The sequence below is a fragment of the Tupaia chinensis genome, unplaced genomic scaffold (genome assembly GCF_000334495.1).
Source record: "Tupaia chinensis unplaced genomic scaffold, TupChi_1.0 Scaffold143876_1, whole genome shotgun sequence".
Taxonomy (NCBI): domain Eukaryota; kingdom Metazoa; phylum Chordata; class Mammalia; order Scandentia; family Tupaiidae; genus Tupaia; species Tupaia belangeri.
Window position 1 is genome coordinate 315,972 of NW_006203727.1, and position 15,121 is coordinate 331,092.

At 44.4% G+C, this 15,121-nt stretch overlaps 1 protein-coding gene across 2 annotated transcripts in view; it reads left to right on the forward strand.

The window, feature by feature from the left end:
• The first annotated feature begins 3,847 nt into the window (after positions 1-3,847).
• LOC102496690 (quinone oxidoreductase-like protein 2) overlaps positions 3,848-15,121 on the forward strand; it is a 34,419-nt gene continuing 23,145 nt past the window's right edge. For both annotated transcript variants that reach the window (XM_006165290.3, XM_006165292.3), the window contains exons 1-7: positions 3,848-4,161; positions 4,256-4,364; positions 6,394-6,490; positions 7,825-7,883; positions 9,328-9,393; positions 10,122-10,231; positions 11,108-11,189. In XM_006165290.3, coding sequence (XP_006165352.1) covers positions 4,109-4,161; positions 4,256-4,364; positions 6,394-6,490; positions 7,825-7,883; positions 9,328-9,393; positions 10,122-10,231; positions 11,108-11,189 — 576 coding nt within the window. In that variant the 5' untranslated portion in view covers positions 3,848-4,108. The remainder of the gene's footprint in view (positions 4,162-4,255; positions 4,365-6,393; positions 6,491-7,824; positions 7,884-9,327; positions 9,394-10,121; positions 10,232-11,107; positions 11,190-15,121) is intronic.

Here is a 15,121-nt window from a genome sequence, read left to right on the forward strand (position 1 = left end):
GTCCTGTGTGGTGCTTACATTGTTTATATAATGTCTGTCTATTATTCCGTGAAAACATAGCTGTTTGTGTATTCCGCTTTGGCTTGTTTTTCCACCCTCGGTCCTCCAGCAGCTTCTGGATGTTAAATATTATCTCTTCATGTGAGTTGCACCAGAAGGAAGAGTCATCTGTTACTCTGTTACTTCCTTAATGAGCCCTTAAGCTGGTTTGCAGGGCAGCTCTTGATCCTTTTTTTTACTTCCCAAAGGACTGATCTGTTTCAATTTTGCTGCTGGGTCTTATTGTCACCTAGTACTCAAATTTTATTCTTCTTGACCCTCCTTTCCACCTCCAAACCCTTCTCTCCACACCAATAACCAGAAACAATAACCCAAACTAGACAGTATGGTGGGGCAGTAGCATGTTGATGGACAGGCTATATATTTCTTTTGCTACTATAGCAACTGCCACTAAATGCCTGTCACTTACCTTCCATGCTCTTTGGAAATGTGAAAGTTATTTTGCATGTAAGTGCTTAAATCACGTCAATTACCTAAAATACTTTCATTTCTCTCCAAGATTCTTCTTAAAGGGACTTTTACTATTTTCTTCACATATTTTTATAAATGTGGACTACAGTTTTGATAGATAGCTCCAAGCTTGCTGATTTTTGTCTTCGCTAAGAATGACAGGGATGTTATAAAAATCCTAATACAAAAACATTTCCACAAACTATTTCATTAAAAATAAAAAACGAGGGGCTAGCAGGTGGCATGGTGGCTAGGGTTGCTGGACTCCCACATGGTCGACTGCAGTTCAAGCCCCAGACCTGGCAGTTTGCTTTCTCACTTTCCCTTTCTCTTTCTTTCTCTTTCACATTCTGTCTTTCTCTGGTCAGTCAAGTTAAAATAAATAAACAAATAAATATTCAATAAAATAATTCTTTTTAAAAAAGGAGATTAAAGATACTTCTAATAATCTAGAAAACTGATGCTAGATAACTGAGTGGTAATTCAACAACTCATCAGATAAGCATCTATTACACACCTGAAGTTGGTGAGAATTGTGCAAAGTACTGAAAACATAAAGAAGATTAAGAAATAATTGCTGTTTTCAAGGAGACCCACTGAAAGATATTTGCTTTCAAGGCCAGCAGGTGGTGTCATAGTTGGACTCCTATAGGGCAGATGATGGTTCATGGCTTGAAACTTACGCCAGGGCATATGTGTGTGCCCAAAATCCCAAGAAGAGAATGGAGAAGAAGGGATCGTGGCCTGGCCATCCCTTCCGGGGGGTGATTTCTCACCTTCCCTTTCTCTGTCTCTCCAGGGAGCACATGTACCCTATAGCAGAAATCTCTCTCTCAAAAAAAATTTTTTTTGCTTTCTATTTTTCATGAATATTTAATATTTTACACAAGTAACAATTTTTTAAAGAATTATTTTTATTTAACTTTATTCATTTACTTATTTATTTATTTTAATTTGACCAGAGAGGGATATAGAGAGAGAAAGTGAGAAAGCAAACTGCCAGGTCTGGGACTCGAACCATAGTTGACCATATGGGAGTCTAGCACCCTTAACTACCATGCCACCTGCTGGCTCCCATGTAACAATTTATTTCATCCTCAGAACAACTAATTCCAGTTTTATACTTCACAAACTTGAGTTTTCTTGGTGCTCACTACTGTTTGGTAACCAGAAAGTTCATTTGACTATGTTGCCACTAGGATTTCTCTGTTGTCCCTGGTTTGATTTTCTGAATCTAATCATTAACAGTTTACAAAGTGTTTTCATGTCTCATTGGAAACACAAGTTTTATTTTATTTTATTTTATTATTATTTTGTTTTCCATCTTCTCATCTTCTAGTCATTGCTTCTCTTCACCAGGAGTGGGGGGGAGTGAGTACTACTGGGCTATCAGAAAAGTCATAATGTAGTTTTGTTTTTCTATGCAAAAATTTGTTCTACTTTTCTGATGATCCAATAAAATAACTTCTCAAATTTCTTGTGAGTGCTATAGTATTAAAATGGTGGCACCAGCAAATGGTAATGGTGACATCACTGGACTCACACGGAATCAACTACAGTTCAAGTCCCAGGCCTGGTGGCTTAAAACTCCTGCTGGGCACATGTGCGTTTGTGCCCGAAATCCTGAGAAGAGAATGGAAGAGAAGGGACTGTGGTGTGATCATCCCCCCGGGGGATGATTTCTCACTTTTTCAGTCTCTCTGGCAAGCACATGCATCTTACAGGAATACTCTCTCTTTAAAAATCATGGTAGTGACCTTTACTATACACCCAAGGTGGAGGCCTGGCTCTTGGATTCTTCTTGCATTGAAGCCTTTAAGTAATAATTTCTGAAACTCATTTCTACTTCGTTTTTGCTTTCTGTTTATTACATTCATAATCATGCCTTCTGGGTAATTTGTCATCTTGGAATACTGTTTCTGTCAAGAAAAAAAAAGAAACAGAACTTAGCAAGCTAGTGATTATCTTGCCCAGTGCACTCTATGGACTTAACTGAGGCCAAGAGACATTAAGGGTCAACGTCAAAGTCACACAGCTGGGCTTGAACCTGAAATGCTATACTCTTTGACCTGATGTATTTTTAGAGAGATTTTTTGCTATAGGGTTGTGTGCTCTTGCAGAGAGACAGAAGGTGAGAAATCACCCCCTCCTCCGTGAGATGACCATGCAGCAATCCCTTCTCCATTCTCCTCTTGGGATTTTGGGCATACATGCACATGTGCCTGGCATGAGTTTTAAGCTGCTGGGTACTCCAGTTGACTATGTGGGAGTCCAGTGATGTAACCATTATGCCATCTGCTGGTCCCTTGACCAAACTTTAGAAGAAAAGATACCATGTTGTCTTTAAAAGCTATGAAAGAAAATGTTCTTCCCAGGATAAACATGTGCTGCTCTTATGTTGATAGCCTATAAGTATTTAGTTACTGTTGCAGCAGAAGTCTACCCACTTTTTTTTTTTTTTGAGAGATTTTTCACTGTAGGGCGCGTGCGCTCGCCAGACAGAGAGAGACATAGAGACAGAAAGCGAGAAATCACCCCCCAGGGGGGATGGTCACGCCGCAATCCCTTCTCCTCCGTTCTCCTCTCAGGATCTTGGGCACGCACGCACACGCGCCCGGCGTGAGTTTCAAGTCACCGGGTCCGGGATGCGAACCGCGGTCGACTATGTGGGAGTCCAGCGACATAGCCATTATGCTAACTGCTGGTTCCCAAGTCTACCCACTTTTATAATATTTTTAGTTCTATCATGATGTTTCCAATTTTCCCAGAGTATGCCTATTCATATAGGAATCATGTCGTCATGACTCGGCATTTATTAAGCACCTACTTAGTGCCAGGAGTAACAGAGGCACAAGGAACATGAAAAACACCAGGTTTTGGCCTGACTTTAATTTGAAGTATTCTTTGAGTATGTGTAGGATTCATTCCATATAGATCAGCAGCAAACATATAGTTTTATTGTAAATGATTCTTTAAGTGTGAGAAAATCGTTAATAAGAATTGAACTTTAGCAAGGTGTTCCAATGTGGACATCGAAGCCTTAAATATTTAGGAGGAACCCAAATGCCCATTTACATGTTATTAGTGTCTTTTTGTGTATTTTTACCAGAAGACGCGTGAGTCATTTCCCCCGCCTTTCCTGATTTTGGGCACAGAGGCACGTGAGCCCTGCATGTTCCTGGAGCCCCAGGGTCCAGGACTTGAACTGTGCAACGGGCGATGGGGGACCTGGTCACCTTAACCACCACGGCACAATCTGGCTCTAAGCGTGGTTTTAAAATCTCCCGAATTTATTACAAAAATGCCAACAAAAATTAATCTCAGGTAACCTACTTCCTCCAATTCTTTTTTCTTTTCCTTTTTCCCTTCCAGCGGATTCCACGTCCAGGAAGGCCTAGGGAAGAAGCGGCTCCGACGCCCAGGCTCCGCGCCCTGGGTCTGGCCCAGGCGCACAAGCAGCGCGCACCGCGGTGGCCTCCGCTGCGGTCGCGCCAGTCGGTCCCGCGGGCCGCCCTTCCGCTCTCCCCGGGGCGGGGCCGGCGCTGGGCGGCTCCTCCAGCCACGCTCTGACCGTTCCCCGGAGACTTTCTCCCCAGTCATGGCGGCGGCGGCGGCTTGGAGACCGTGTCTCCCTCGGGCGTGGCTTTGCAGGTGCACCCCAGACTTCTCCCTGAGCTCCACAGGCAGCCCCGGGGTGCGCCCGGCGGGGCGGTCCAAGTCACCCGGCCCTTGTTCCATGTTGCAGGAGGGCCGGGCAGGGCTGCGGCCGGCACTACCGCGCCGCGCTCTGCGCCGAGCTGAAGAAGCCCCTGGCCATCGAGGATGTGGCCTCTCGCCCTGTCCGGCCTCAGGAGGTAGGGGACAGGCCTGTGCCCGGGACCTTTGACACCTCCGCTCCCCCACCGAACCGCCCTTCCCCGCCCCCGCGCATGCTCCGCTGGCTTCCTTCGCGAATGAGATTCCTAGGTCTCCAGCGAGGGGTGGCCTGGAGCCTGCGTGCCCTTCGCCCTGGGCTAGGGCGGTTCACAGAAAGGTCAAAAAGTGCCAAAGGAAGATTGTTCCCCCAAACACATGTATAGGACTCTTTCTGAACGCCCCAGAACTGTTGCCTTAGAAACAGAGAATTCAGATTTGCACACCAGTTTGCATAACTACCTGCAAATTATTGATTTAACGCAGATAAATGGACCCCAGATTTTGCTTCTTTCCTCATCAGTGTCGGCGTCATGTTCTCCGCTTCCCCTAAACCAGCCCTGGATTTCCACGTGTACAGACCCCGTTTCCTTTTCTGGTGTAGTGCAGTGATTTGGGAGGGAGGGGCTCAGTTCAAGGTTGTGGCCAGTTCCGCTGCTCTGTGGAAGTCACTTTGGCCTTGTCTGATGACCACGCTGGTGAGCCAATGTCATCTGGGTGGAGAATGCGGAACCTGGGGGAGGGGCGAGCACAGTGAGCCTCAGAGTTGGACTCTGAGGAAAGAGCAGAAGGCAGCTGCAATCCTATTGGACACTCACAGGAGCGTGTATTTGGGTATTTGGGCTAAGGTGTATTTGGGACACAGGGTGGCAGTCAGTCTGCTTCCTGGGACCGATGTGCTGAGAGACCATCATCTCTGAATCATCCTTAAGTCCAGATGGAGTGGCTTGAGAACTATGTGTACTGTGCCCTCCTCAACAACAACAACGCGTCATCCACAGAATGTGCTCAGGCCCAGGACTGGTCTCCTTTGTTCTCTGTCCAGACACTGCATTGTAAGGAATTCCCTCTGGAGAGCTGGGACTATCTCATTTTACTCACCACCAGATCCCCATAGTCTGTAATAGTGCCTGGCAGGTGGCAGGTGCTTAAAACATCGTTGAATGAATGAGTTTTGTAGATAAAAATGTCTTCTCACCAATAGGAGCTCCTCTGTACTAAATTGGAAATTTAAACAAATATCGATTTGGTCTCCGAGCCTTCACTTCCTCCTGCCATGCCAGTCCTGCTGGGACAGGTTGATTTATGACAGTAGTCCTCTGACTTTAGTGTGTGTCAGAATCACCTGGGGCTTGGTAAAACAGCCAGCTGGCCTTTGTCCCCAGAGTTTCTGATTCAGCAGGTCTGAGATAGGGCCTGAGAATTTGAATTTTAACAAATTGCTGATGGTCTGGGACCCCAGTTTGAGGACAAATGGCTTACAAGGTCTGGAGGAACTGCTGCAGGCCTGCCTTACTTCTGGCTCTGCTAAGCAGATGTTGGGGATCTAGGATTAGACACCAGGATTCCAGGTTCTCAATATCACATTCCCCTTCTGTTTAACATACATGAACAGCTTCCCATTGTCCCTAGTGTGAAGACTAAGGACCTGAATCAGTGCCGCAAACCCTTGTGTGCTGTGGCCCCTGCTCTGTAGCCCCAGGTCTTTCTGATTGAGTTTGAGATTTAACTGGTTTTTCTCCTGTTCCTGCCACAGGGCCTTTGTCCGTGCTATGCTTTTTTTCTGTGCCAGGCTTCTCCCCTCCTATTTTGAATAGTTAACCCTTAGCTGATCTTTGCTCGAGTGTTACTTTCTCTGGCAAGTTTTCTTAACTTCCCCCAAAAGTCATATGCTGCCTCCCCCATTATGTGCTTTACCAGGACCTTATATTTCTATCTTTAACAGTTGGCATTGGAGTTGTAATTGAACACATATAGCTTCATGATTATTCGGTGAATGTCCATTTTCTGTACTATACTTTTAGCTCTGTGAAGGTGGAAATCTTATCTGTTTGCCCAGCAGGGGTACACTGGTTCTCTTTCGGTCCTTGGCATGATCGTTGCCACTGGGTACCTATTTTGGTGTAATGGAATAAGCTTTGTCTCCTCGGATATGCATGACACTGCTTTGCTTCTCCATTTCCTTTGCAGGTCCGAGTTGATGTCCATTTCTGTGGAGTTAACTTTGCTGACATTTTGGTCTGCCGTGGTCAGTATCAGGAAAGGCCCCACCTTCCCTTCACTCCTGGTGAGTATTGGCAGTCTAGTGACTGCTTCAGGAAAAGAGGGTACAGAGAGTTTTCTGAACCGTGCACCTCATCTCGGGCACTACCTGGTGGTGTTTGCCTGCTGTCCGTGATGTTTCACTTAGATGTGTCGGTCCCTGTTCATTAGAATCATTAGATTGTGAGCCCCCGAGGCCGGCTCCATGTCTGTCTTGCTCAACATTATATCCCTCTGCTTAGCACTGTAGTTGGCTCATGATAGATGCTCAGTTAGATGCTTTAAGGGTGAACAAAGGAATCTTCACAGGTCAGTATGTTCATCAGAATTCTGGTTCATCAGAATCACCATGGGCCCTAGTCATGCCCTTTCCTTTTCTGATATTGCCTTCATTTTTTTTTTTTACAAGAATCACAAGCATCTGTCTGCAGCTAAAATCCTCAGCCTCACACATACATTCCCAAAGAAACCTAATGCTAGAGGATCAGAGAGAAGAAAAAGAGTTTATACATTTCTGAGCAGCCTACTTTCTGATTTTCATTATGCCCAGTGTGACGACTCTTAGATCGTGAATATGTGGACAAGTTTCTGATTTTTGTTGTTGAGATTTATTTAAAGAGAGATCAGTATAGCTTAGCATGTATACAGTATGTGTGTGTGTGTGTGTGTGTGTGTGTGTGTAATACGGATACAGTGATCGCAAAATAGATGCTGTGTTTTGGCCTTAGGGTATTTGGTTACATTTCAAGAGTTAGAACCATTTCTTTCTGTTTGTATTTGCTGAAATGTTGTATGTAGGAAAGATGTCATACCCAATTGAGTTACTCCCTGTCAGCTCAACTAGAAAATGTATGATCATTAAATTCAGAAATTTTGGGGTAGAAGTGGAAAGGGCAGACAGCACCAGTTCATCCAATTGAGCCAAGTACTACCTGAAAAAACAGTTTCACATCCTCGAGGTCCTCACCGTCCAGCAAAAGGTTCAGGGAAACAGGTGAACGCAATCTGACGAGTACAATAATTGGGTGCTGTCGGGGCCTGAGGCCTCAGGGATCGGGGTTTCCACTACCCACGGCCCTGTGATTCTCTGTGCTTTTGCACATTATTGAGCTTTCATTTGTGGTGCAGTAAGAATGGGACGGCTACCGCTTTTCATGTTGTATGTGTGAAATTTGTGCTCCCTTTCCTGAGTTTGGGGTCCAACACTCTTACCTGTTTGCTCAGGCTGGGGAAAGGGAAGAGGCACCTAAACCCTCTCCGCTCCAATAAGCTGGTGAGCTGGCCCGTTGACCAGGGTTTTCTCATCTCTGTGGTGCTGAGTTGTACAAATAACCTTATCTTTCAACGATATGTTTTTAGGAATGGAGTTTTCTGGGACGGTATTGGAGACAGGCACAGATGTCACCCGAGTGAAAGAGGTAAATTATTTGAAATCTAGGAAATCATTGTGCATTTAGCTACAAGAAATGTGCTGGCCTCATCTGTAGCCAAGGAGTGTTGTTTCTGCTGACCTTTGTCAGCAGACAGCAGAGGGAAATAGGGAACAGGAGAAGCTAATTCTGAACTGGGGGAAGGAAGCTGATGGAAGTTCCTGGCTTCCATAAACTTTTTTTTTTTAAGTTTATCTATTTATTTCTTCTACGAGAGAGATAGAATATCCCCCCAGAGGGTTCTTTTATTTATTATTATTGTTTCTTAACTTGACCAGAAGGAGAGAGAGAGAAAGAGAGAGAGAAGGAAAGTGGAAAAGCTAGCTACCAGATCTGGAACTCCAACCGTGGTTGGCTGTGTGGGAGTCCAATCTGGAACTCCAACCGCGGTTGGCTGTGTGGGAGTCCAGTGCCTTAACCACAGTTCCACTTGTTGATCCCAATACCCAGAGGGTTTCTGATGCAGTCATCCACCCCCTCTCCCCATTTTTCAACCAGCCCCAGATCATGGGCACCATGTGTGCCTAGCATACTCAGGGAAGTCGCTAGCCTTGAATGGGAACCTTCCCAGGTGGGATCACCTCACTAAGTGTGGCATTTACCACTGCACAGCTGTCTCCCCCCATTAAACTTTTTTTTTTTTTTTTAAAGAGAGATTTTTGTTATAAGGCACGTGTGCTTGCCAGAGAGACAGAGAGACAGAAAGCGAGAAATCACTCCCCAAAGGGGATGGCCACACCACAATCTATTTTCCTCCATTCTGGGATTTTGAGTGTGTATGCCCACGCACCCTGCATGAGTTTAAACTGCTGGGTCCAGGAGTGGAACTGCGGTTGACTATGTGGAAGTTCAGTGACATAATCATTATGCCATCTGCTGGTCCCATGCTTTTTATTATGAATAAGAGATAGCAGGTGGGATCGGCAGGTGGTGTGATGGCTAAGGTGTTGGACTCTTACGTGAGTGACCATGGTTTGAGTCCCAAACTTGGCCAGCTTACTTTCTCACTTTCTCTGTGTCTCTCTCTCATCAAATTAAAAAAATAATAATAACAATAATAAAATTAAATAAATAAATCTTTTAAAAAGAGAGAGAGACAGTACCTTGGTTTTTAGTTACTAAGAAGACTGAGAGAATTCTCAGGTTTGAGCCCTGTGCGAGGGGAATTAACCCTGGGATTCTAATTCTTATCAACCTTTCGCACACTACATCCCATAATTCTCTCAAATGTGCTCAGATCAGCTTGGCAACCTGGTGGGGGTACTGAGACAATTGTTGATTTATTGACTAAACATGAACTCTGAGTCAGTAACTAAGGTTCAATTTGTGTCTGAGATGTGCATTTATTTTATTTTATTTTTCTGATTAATTCAAGAAGATGTAAATCCAGGGCCATGCATTTGAACAGATCCTTAATGCTGTTTCCCTTCAGGGAGATCGAGTTATTGGTGTGAATGCCTTTAATGGTATGGCTGAAGAATGCATCACTGACCAGAAGGTATTCCCACCTCTTGGTATTACTGCTAGGAGGTCTTTATTCTCCTTCAGTTTCTTTAATTTCTACATACCCTTCATTCCTTCCCTCTCCCCCTTTTCTTCATATTTGTTTGGTCAGATCTTTCTCAGCCAAGAACCAGCCTCCCCAAATTCTAACCCCTTTTTCACTAGTGTGACAACCCTAGTACAGAGCTTTGTATGGACTATTTTAATGAAGAGGTCATTTTATTTTCTGAAGTCCCTGAGCAACTGATTGGCTATCTAGTTGGACCACAGTTTCGTGGTTTTGGTAGAAAAACTGGTTTAGGGTATTGAGCTAGATGTAATGGACTTCTCCCCCTCACAGAGCTTATGAAAGAGATAGCTTTGGGAATGGAGCCAGCCAGAGTGGGGTGGTGCGGTTGTGCAGGATGTGAAGGCTGGTGTCCCCTAGTGGTGAACAGCACACAGTTTTCCTCCCATAGCTTTGTCGAGGTAAAATTTACGTATCTTATGATCCTGAGGCTTTCTATCCTCCATAAGTTGCCTCCTTCCTGAGCCAGATGCCAGTCGTAGGATTGTAAAATCTGATGTACCAAAGGCCTGAACTCTGTCCCGGCTTGGTTGGGCTTGAATGCCACTGAGTGTGTTTCTCTTTGGAAATCAGTCAGTCAAGTCATGCTTACCAAGCAACTTTTCTGAGCAGGTAAGTGTGCTTAATCCTGAAGTCACTGTTATCTCTTTTTATAGACACTGTGGCAGGTTCCAGAAAAGGTCTCCTTACAAGAAGCTGCTGCCCTTCCTGTATCATATGGCACTGCAATTTTGGCTTTAGAGCATCGTGCCTGTACCCAGCCTGGGTAAGAACTGTGTAGATAAAAGGACTGGATGGGACCCTTCTGGGACATCAGAAGTGCACAGTGAGACTTGCTCTCCTCTTCCCTTCCCTTCCCTTCCACTCATGTTTGTTTTGGCCAAGGAAAGTTCAAAGGGAACTAGCCACTTGAGACTCAAGTCCGGTGACTATGGGGAGTGGGTCCTTTGTCTGAGAGAGAATGGTTGACTAAACTTGGCCAATATGAATTTGGGAAATTTTCTGTCTCAAGTCTGACCGCTGTGAGGACCACATCATCTTAAACCTTCAAGTTTAGAGAGTTGGTTCATTTAAACTCACTTCACTATGAATTTAATGGAGGCCTATGGTATTTGTTTCTGTGAGGCTTGGTTGGTTATGCCAAGTATTTCAAACTTAGTAGGGCTAAGATTTTCACTTTTCCTGGAGCATACATACTGCCCATTGCTCTTTTAGAGAGCTGAGCCTCTGACTTGATCCAGAGAGGTGGGTTTATCTGAACAGTAGCCATTATGTGATCGCCACCTTCCAACACTGGGCAGTATTTAGTATAAGAATGATTTTAGGGCATAATTTCTGAAGCAGAAATTGGAGTGGTAACTCAAAGGAAGGATTGTCACTGATCTGAGGGAGAGGCAACCCAGAGAGATTAAGGCATCCCTTTTCCTGTAAAGTCTTCAAAACTGGCCACATTAGCACAGATCTAGAAGTCGCATATATAACCCAGCTCTAATGGCTGGAGAACAGATGTACATGAAGGGCTGAATGAAATGACCTCTAACGTTCTTGCTTGAAAATGTTCCAATTCCAAAATGTTTGTGAAATGACATTACTGGATGTGTTTGAAGGTTTCTGAAGTAATGTATGTCTTTCTCTGGCACAGAGAAACTGTGTTAGTGACAGCAGCAGCAGGCGCCACAGGCCTAGCCGTGATAGACGTGGCAACAAATGTTCTTCAGGCCAAGGTATTTGTGTGTTAGAGTCATCACTTAAGAAACTCTGTCTGAGGCCCGCAGGTGGCATAGTGGTTAAGGTGCTGGACTCCCACATGGCTGACCATGATTCGAGTCCCTGACCTGGCAACTTGCTTTCTCGCTTTCCCTCTCTGGTTAAGTTATAAAATAGTAATAATAAATAAAATAAAATAAAATAATTTAAAAAAAAGAGAGAAACTCTCCCTCCAGTTTCTGAACATGGGATATATTTGTTCCTTTATTACAAATCAGTCCAAGGTGTTGGGCTTACAAAGTTGCCTGGAGTGGGATGTCGCCCTCTGTTTATAGATGTGGGAGGCACCTGGAAGCAGATCACTCATCCTTCTGGTTATCAGGACTTGGTCGGGTCTGACTTACCCCATGGCCCCTGCAGGTGCTATTTTCTCCACCCGCTGAGGTGTCTCCCCCTGCCCTTCAGATGTGAACTCATGTCACTTTTGTAGGGAAGTTTTCTTTGTCTTGCAGGCTAATCAGTCCCCTCATATTGGTACGTGATCTCATAGCCCCTGTACTTCTCTTCCCTACTCACAGCTCAGCATGTGGTTTCTCCTTTGCTTGTGTTTATCTTTGGATTAATGTCTGCTGACCTCCAGTTCCCATGAAGGCAGGAATGTGTCTATTTTGTTCATTACTGTAGTCCTAGCACCTAGCATAGTGCTACAATGTAGTAGGCACTCAAGAACTATTTCTAGGGACCAGCAGTTAGCATAATGGCTATGTCCCTGGACTCCCATGTAGTTGACCGTGCTTCGAGTCCCAGACTCGGTGGCTTAAACTCATGCCAGGCACCTGTGCGTGTGTGCCCAAGATCCTGAGAGGAGAATGGAGAAGGGATTTTGGTGTGGCCATCCCCCCTGGGGGGTGATTTCTCGCTTTCTTTCTCTCTTTCTGGTGAGCACATGTAGCCCTATAGCAAAAACCTCAAGAGAAATAAAAAGAACTATTTCTGGAATGAATGAATGAATGAGTAACAGAATGAAAGAAAGATCAAATCTCTACTGAGGTGTTTCTCTGAGTCTGGGTGTCAGAAAAGGACATCTTGGTGGAAGTGGACATTGACACTGTCCTTTGAAGGACTGGTAGCAGTTGAAGAGAGGAAGAAGGAAAGTGAAGGCCATTTTAGTTATGGGAGAACACATGAGGGGACTTCAAAAAGTTTGGAAAAATGGAATTAAAGTTTGAGTTTATTTTGGTGGAAAAATATTTCAGAATATGCATAGTTTTTTTTCATAATATGAATTTTTGTGAACATTTTAAAGACCCTCATGCTGGAAGATAGAGAAATAGGAACTAGTATGATGTATTAGGGAATTAAAAATAGCATCTCTTGAGACAAGGACGTGCGGGAGGGAGTACTGGAAGATAACGTGACAGGATTGGGCAGAGATCATGAGGTGTCCTATATGGGGCTGAAGAATTTGAGCATTTATTGAGAGCTATTGGGAACTGTTGATGATTTAAGAAAACTAGGGACTTGACATGATCATCTTTGCATTTTTTTTTTTTTTGAAGAGGTATTGCTATAGGGCGCGTGCGCTCTCCAGACAGACAGAAAGAGACAGAGAGACAGGCAGAAAGCGAGAAATCACCCCCCAGGGGGATGGCCACGCTGTGATCTCTTCTCCTCCGTTCTCCTCTCGGGATCTTGGACATGCACGCACATGTGCCCGGTGTGAGTTTTAAGCCACCTGGTCCAGGACGCGAACCGTGGTCGACTACGTGGGAGTCCAGCGACATAGCCATTACACCAACTGCTGGTCCCCAACTTTGCATTTTGAAAAGTTCACTCTGGTAACCCAGGGGATGAGGGATAGGGCAATGTCAGGCTGGTCTGGAGACACTAGGGCAGGCTCTTGGAGCCATTTAAGCCAGAGAGGATGATAACTGCACGAAGGCAGTGGAAGTGATGCATTGAGAGTTACTAAAGTGGGAAAGAAAAGGGTGTTTGCTGCCTAGAGAGCATCCTTGTACAGCCAAAGATACAAGAATGTTAAAATAGCTTCCATCTTCACCTGCAACTCGACAGCATCCATTTCCTCATTTGTAAAATAACATTTTCTTCAGAGAGTTGTTGTGAGGCTATGGAAATTGCACATGAAATGCACTGACGAGAGGGCATGGCATGTCAGTCAGAATCTCTTAAAAAAGAATTCTGTTATTATTAGACATTGAGTGGGAAGAAACAAATGTCCAGCTTGTGGAACTGCTGTTTATTGAGACGGAGAACACAGGAGGGAATGGGGAGTTTGGGATGTGTTGAGTGGAGGTTCCTGTCAGTGTGCCACTGGGATAACCAAGGCCGCCACATGCACAGGTGTGGAGATAATTGGACGGGCCCGGAATTTCTTTAGGTGGCGTCTCGCCTTTCCCACATGAAGTTCCCTTTGGGAAGGACTTGTGAGTTCTGCAAACAGTCTTAGATACCAGGAGGCTCCCTCTGGAATATTAATACATTTCTTGTTAAAAGGGTAAGCCTTTATCTCTTCTTAAAGGGAGCAACCATAATTGGTTTCATTGTCTAGAACCATTGACTATTTAAGGCTATTTAACATTTTTAGGAAGATAAAATCCTGCCATTTCTTTTAAATAGTTATAACAGGTTCAAGAGAAAAATTTGCTTCGATTGAGATACTAAAATAACCCTAAACTGTATTTTCTTTAACACCAATCATGGTTTTAAACAAAAGCAAACAAAAACGAACATAATGTCCATGCCACCTACCTGGAGCAGGTCATTTTGGCAACACCTTCCATTCACAGCACCTCATGTGACTCCATAGTGATGATCTTACCCCGAGTCCTCCCAGAACCCCTGTGAGGTGGGTAACGAAAATGTTTATTATCCCAATTTCACAGATCAAGAAAGTGAGTTACCCAGAGAGGAAACAATTCACTTCCACTGTCCTTGAGACCTAGTTAGAATCCCAGGATTGTTGGGGAGAGCAGGTGATGTGTTGGCTAAGGTGCTGGACTCCCACATGGCTGACCATGGTTTGAATCCTGGATGAGGAGGCTTGCTTTCTCAATCTTTTTCTGTCTTTCTCTGATGAGTACAAATAAAAAAAATTATAATAAATAAGGTAAAATAAATAATTAAAAAGAAAAGAAAAGATAAAGAATCCCAGGGTTGAAATTGGGTGCTTAAGCCCAGTCTGGTTTCTGCCTGCCGTGGCACTATGTGCAACCCTCTGTGCACTGCAGCTAGTTGAAGGGTCCACCAGGGAATATTTGGAGGTAGCTTCCAATTTCAAAGAGTTATGGGTGAGTTTGGAATCCTTTAAAGGCACCGATGGCCTTGGGGTGTTTTGAGAGTGAGCTTTGAGCATCTCTTTGGGGCCAAACCGCTGGGGCTGGTGGGTGCTGCCCCATGATGAGGCAGCTCTAGTGTGCTTGAGTAGTTGAGCTGTTCTGGAGATTTCCAGACCCCTGACTTCCCCACAGAATGGGCCAAAGCCATCTCTGCCATCTGGGCCTGGCATTTGGCTTGCTGTTCTGGGATGATGGAATATTGGGCCTGGACCTTGGAGTAAGGCAACACTGGGGTTAGATAGTTGACCCTGATGACCCTGGTTTGATTGCCTAGCTACTCCAAGTCTGTGTCTCCATCTGTAGCATTGATGTAATTCCACCTCCCCTGTAATGGTCTTAGGAGATTTTCTGTTTTTTTTTTTTTTTTTTCTTTTCCAGAGAGATTTTTGCTATAGGGTATATGTGTTGACTGGAGAGAGAGAGACAAAAAGTGAAAAATCACACCTCCCTCCGCCCCCACCCAGGAGGAAGGCCATTTTGTAATCTACTCTCTTCTTCTTCTTTTTTTTTTAAAAAAAATTATTTATTTATTCTTTTTTTTTTTTTTTTTTTTTTTTTTTTTTTTTTTTTTTATGGGAAAAAGAAGGGGGGAG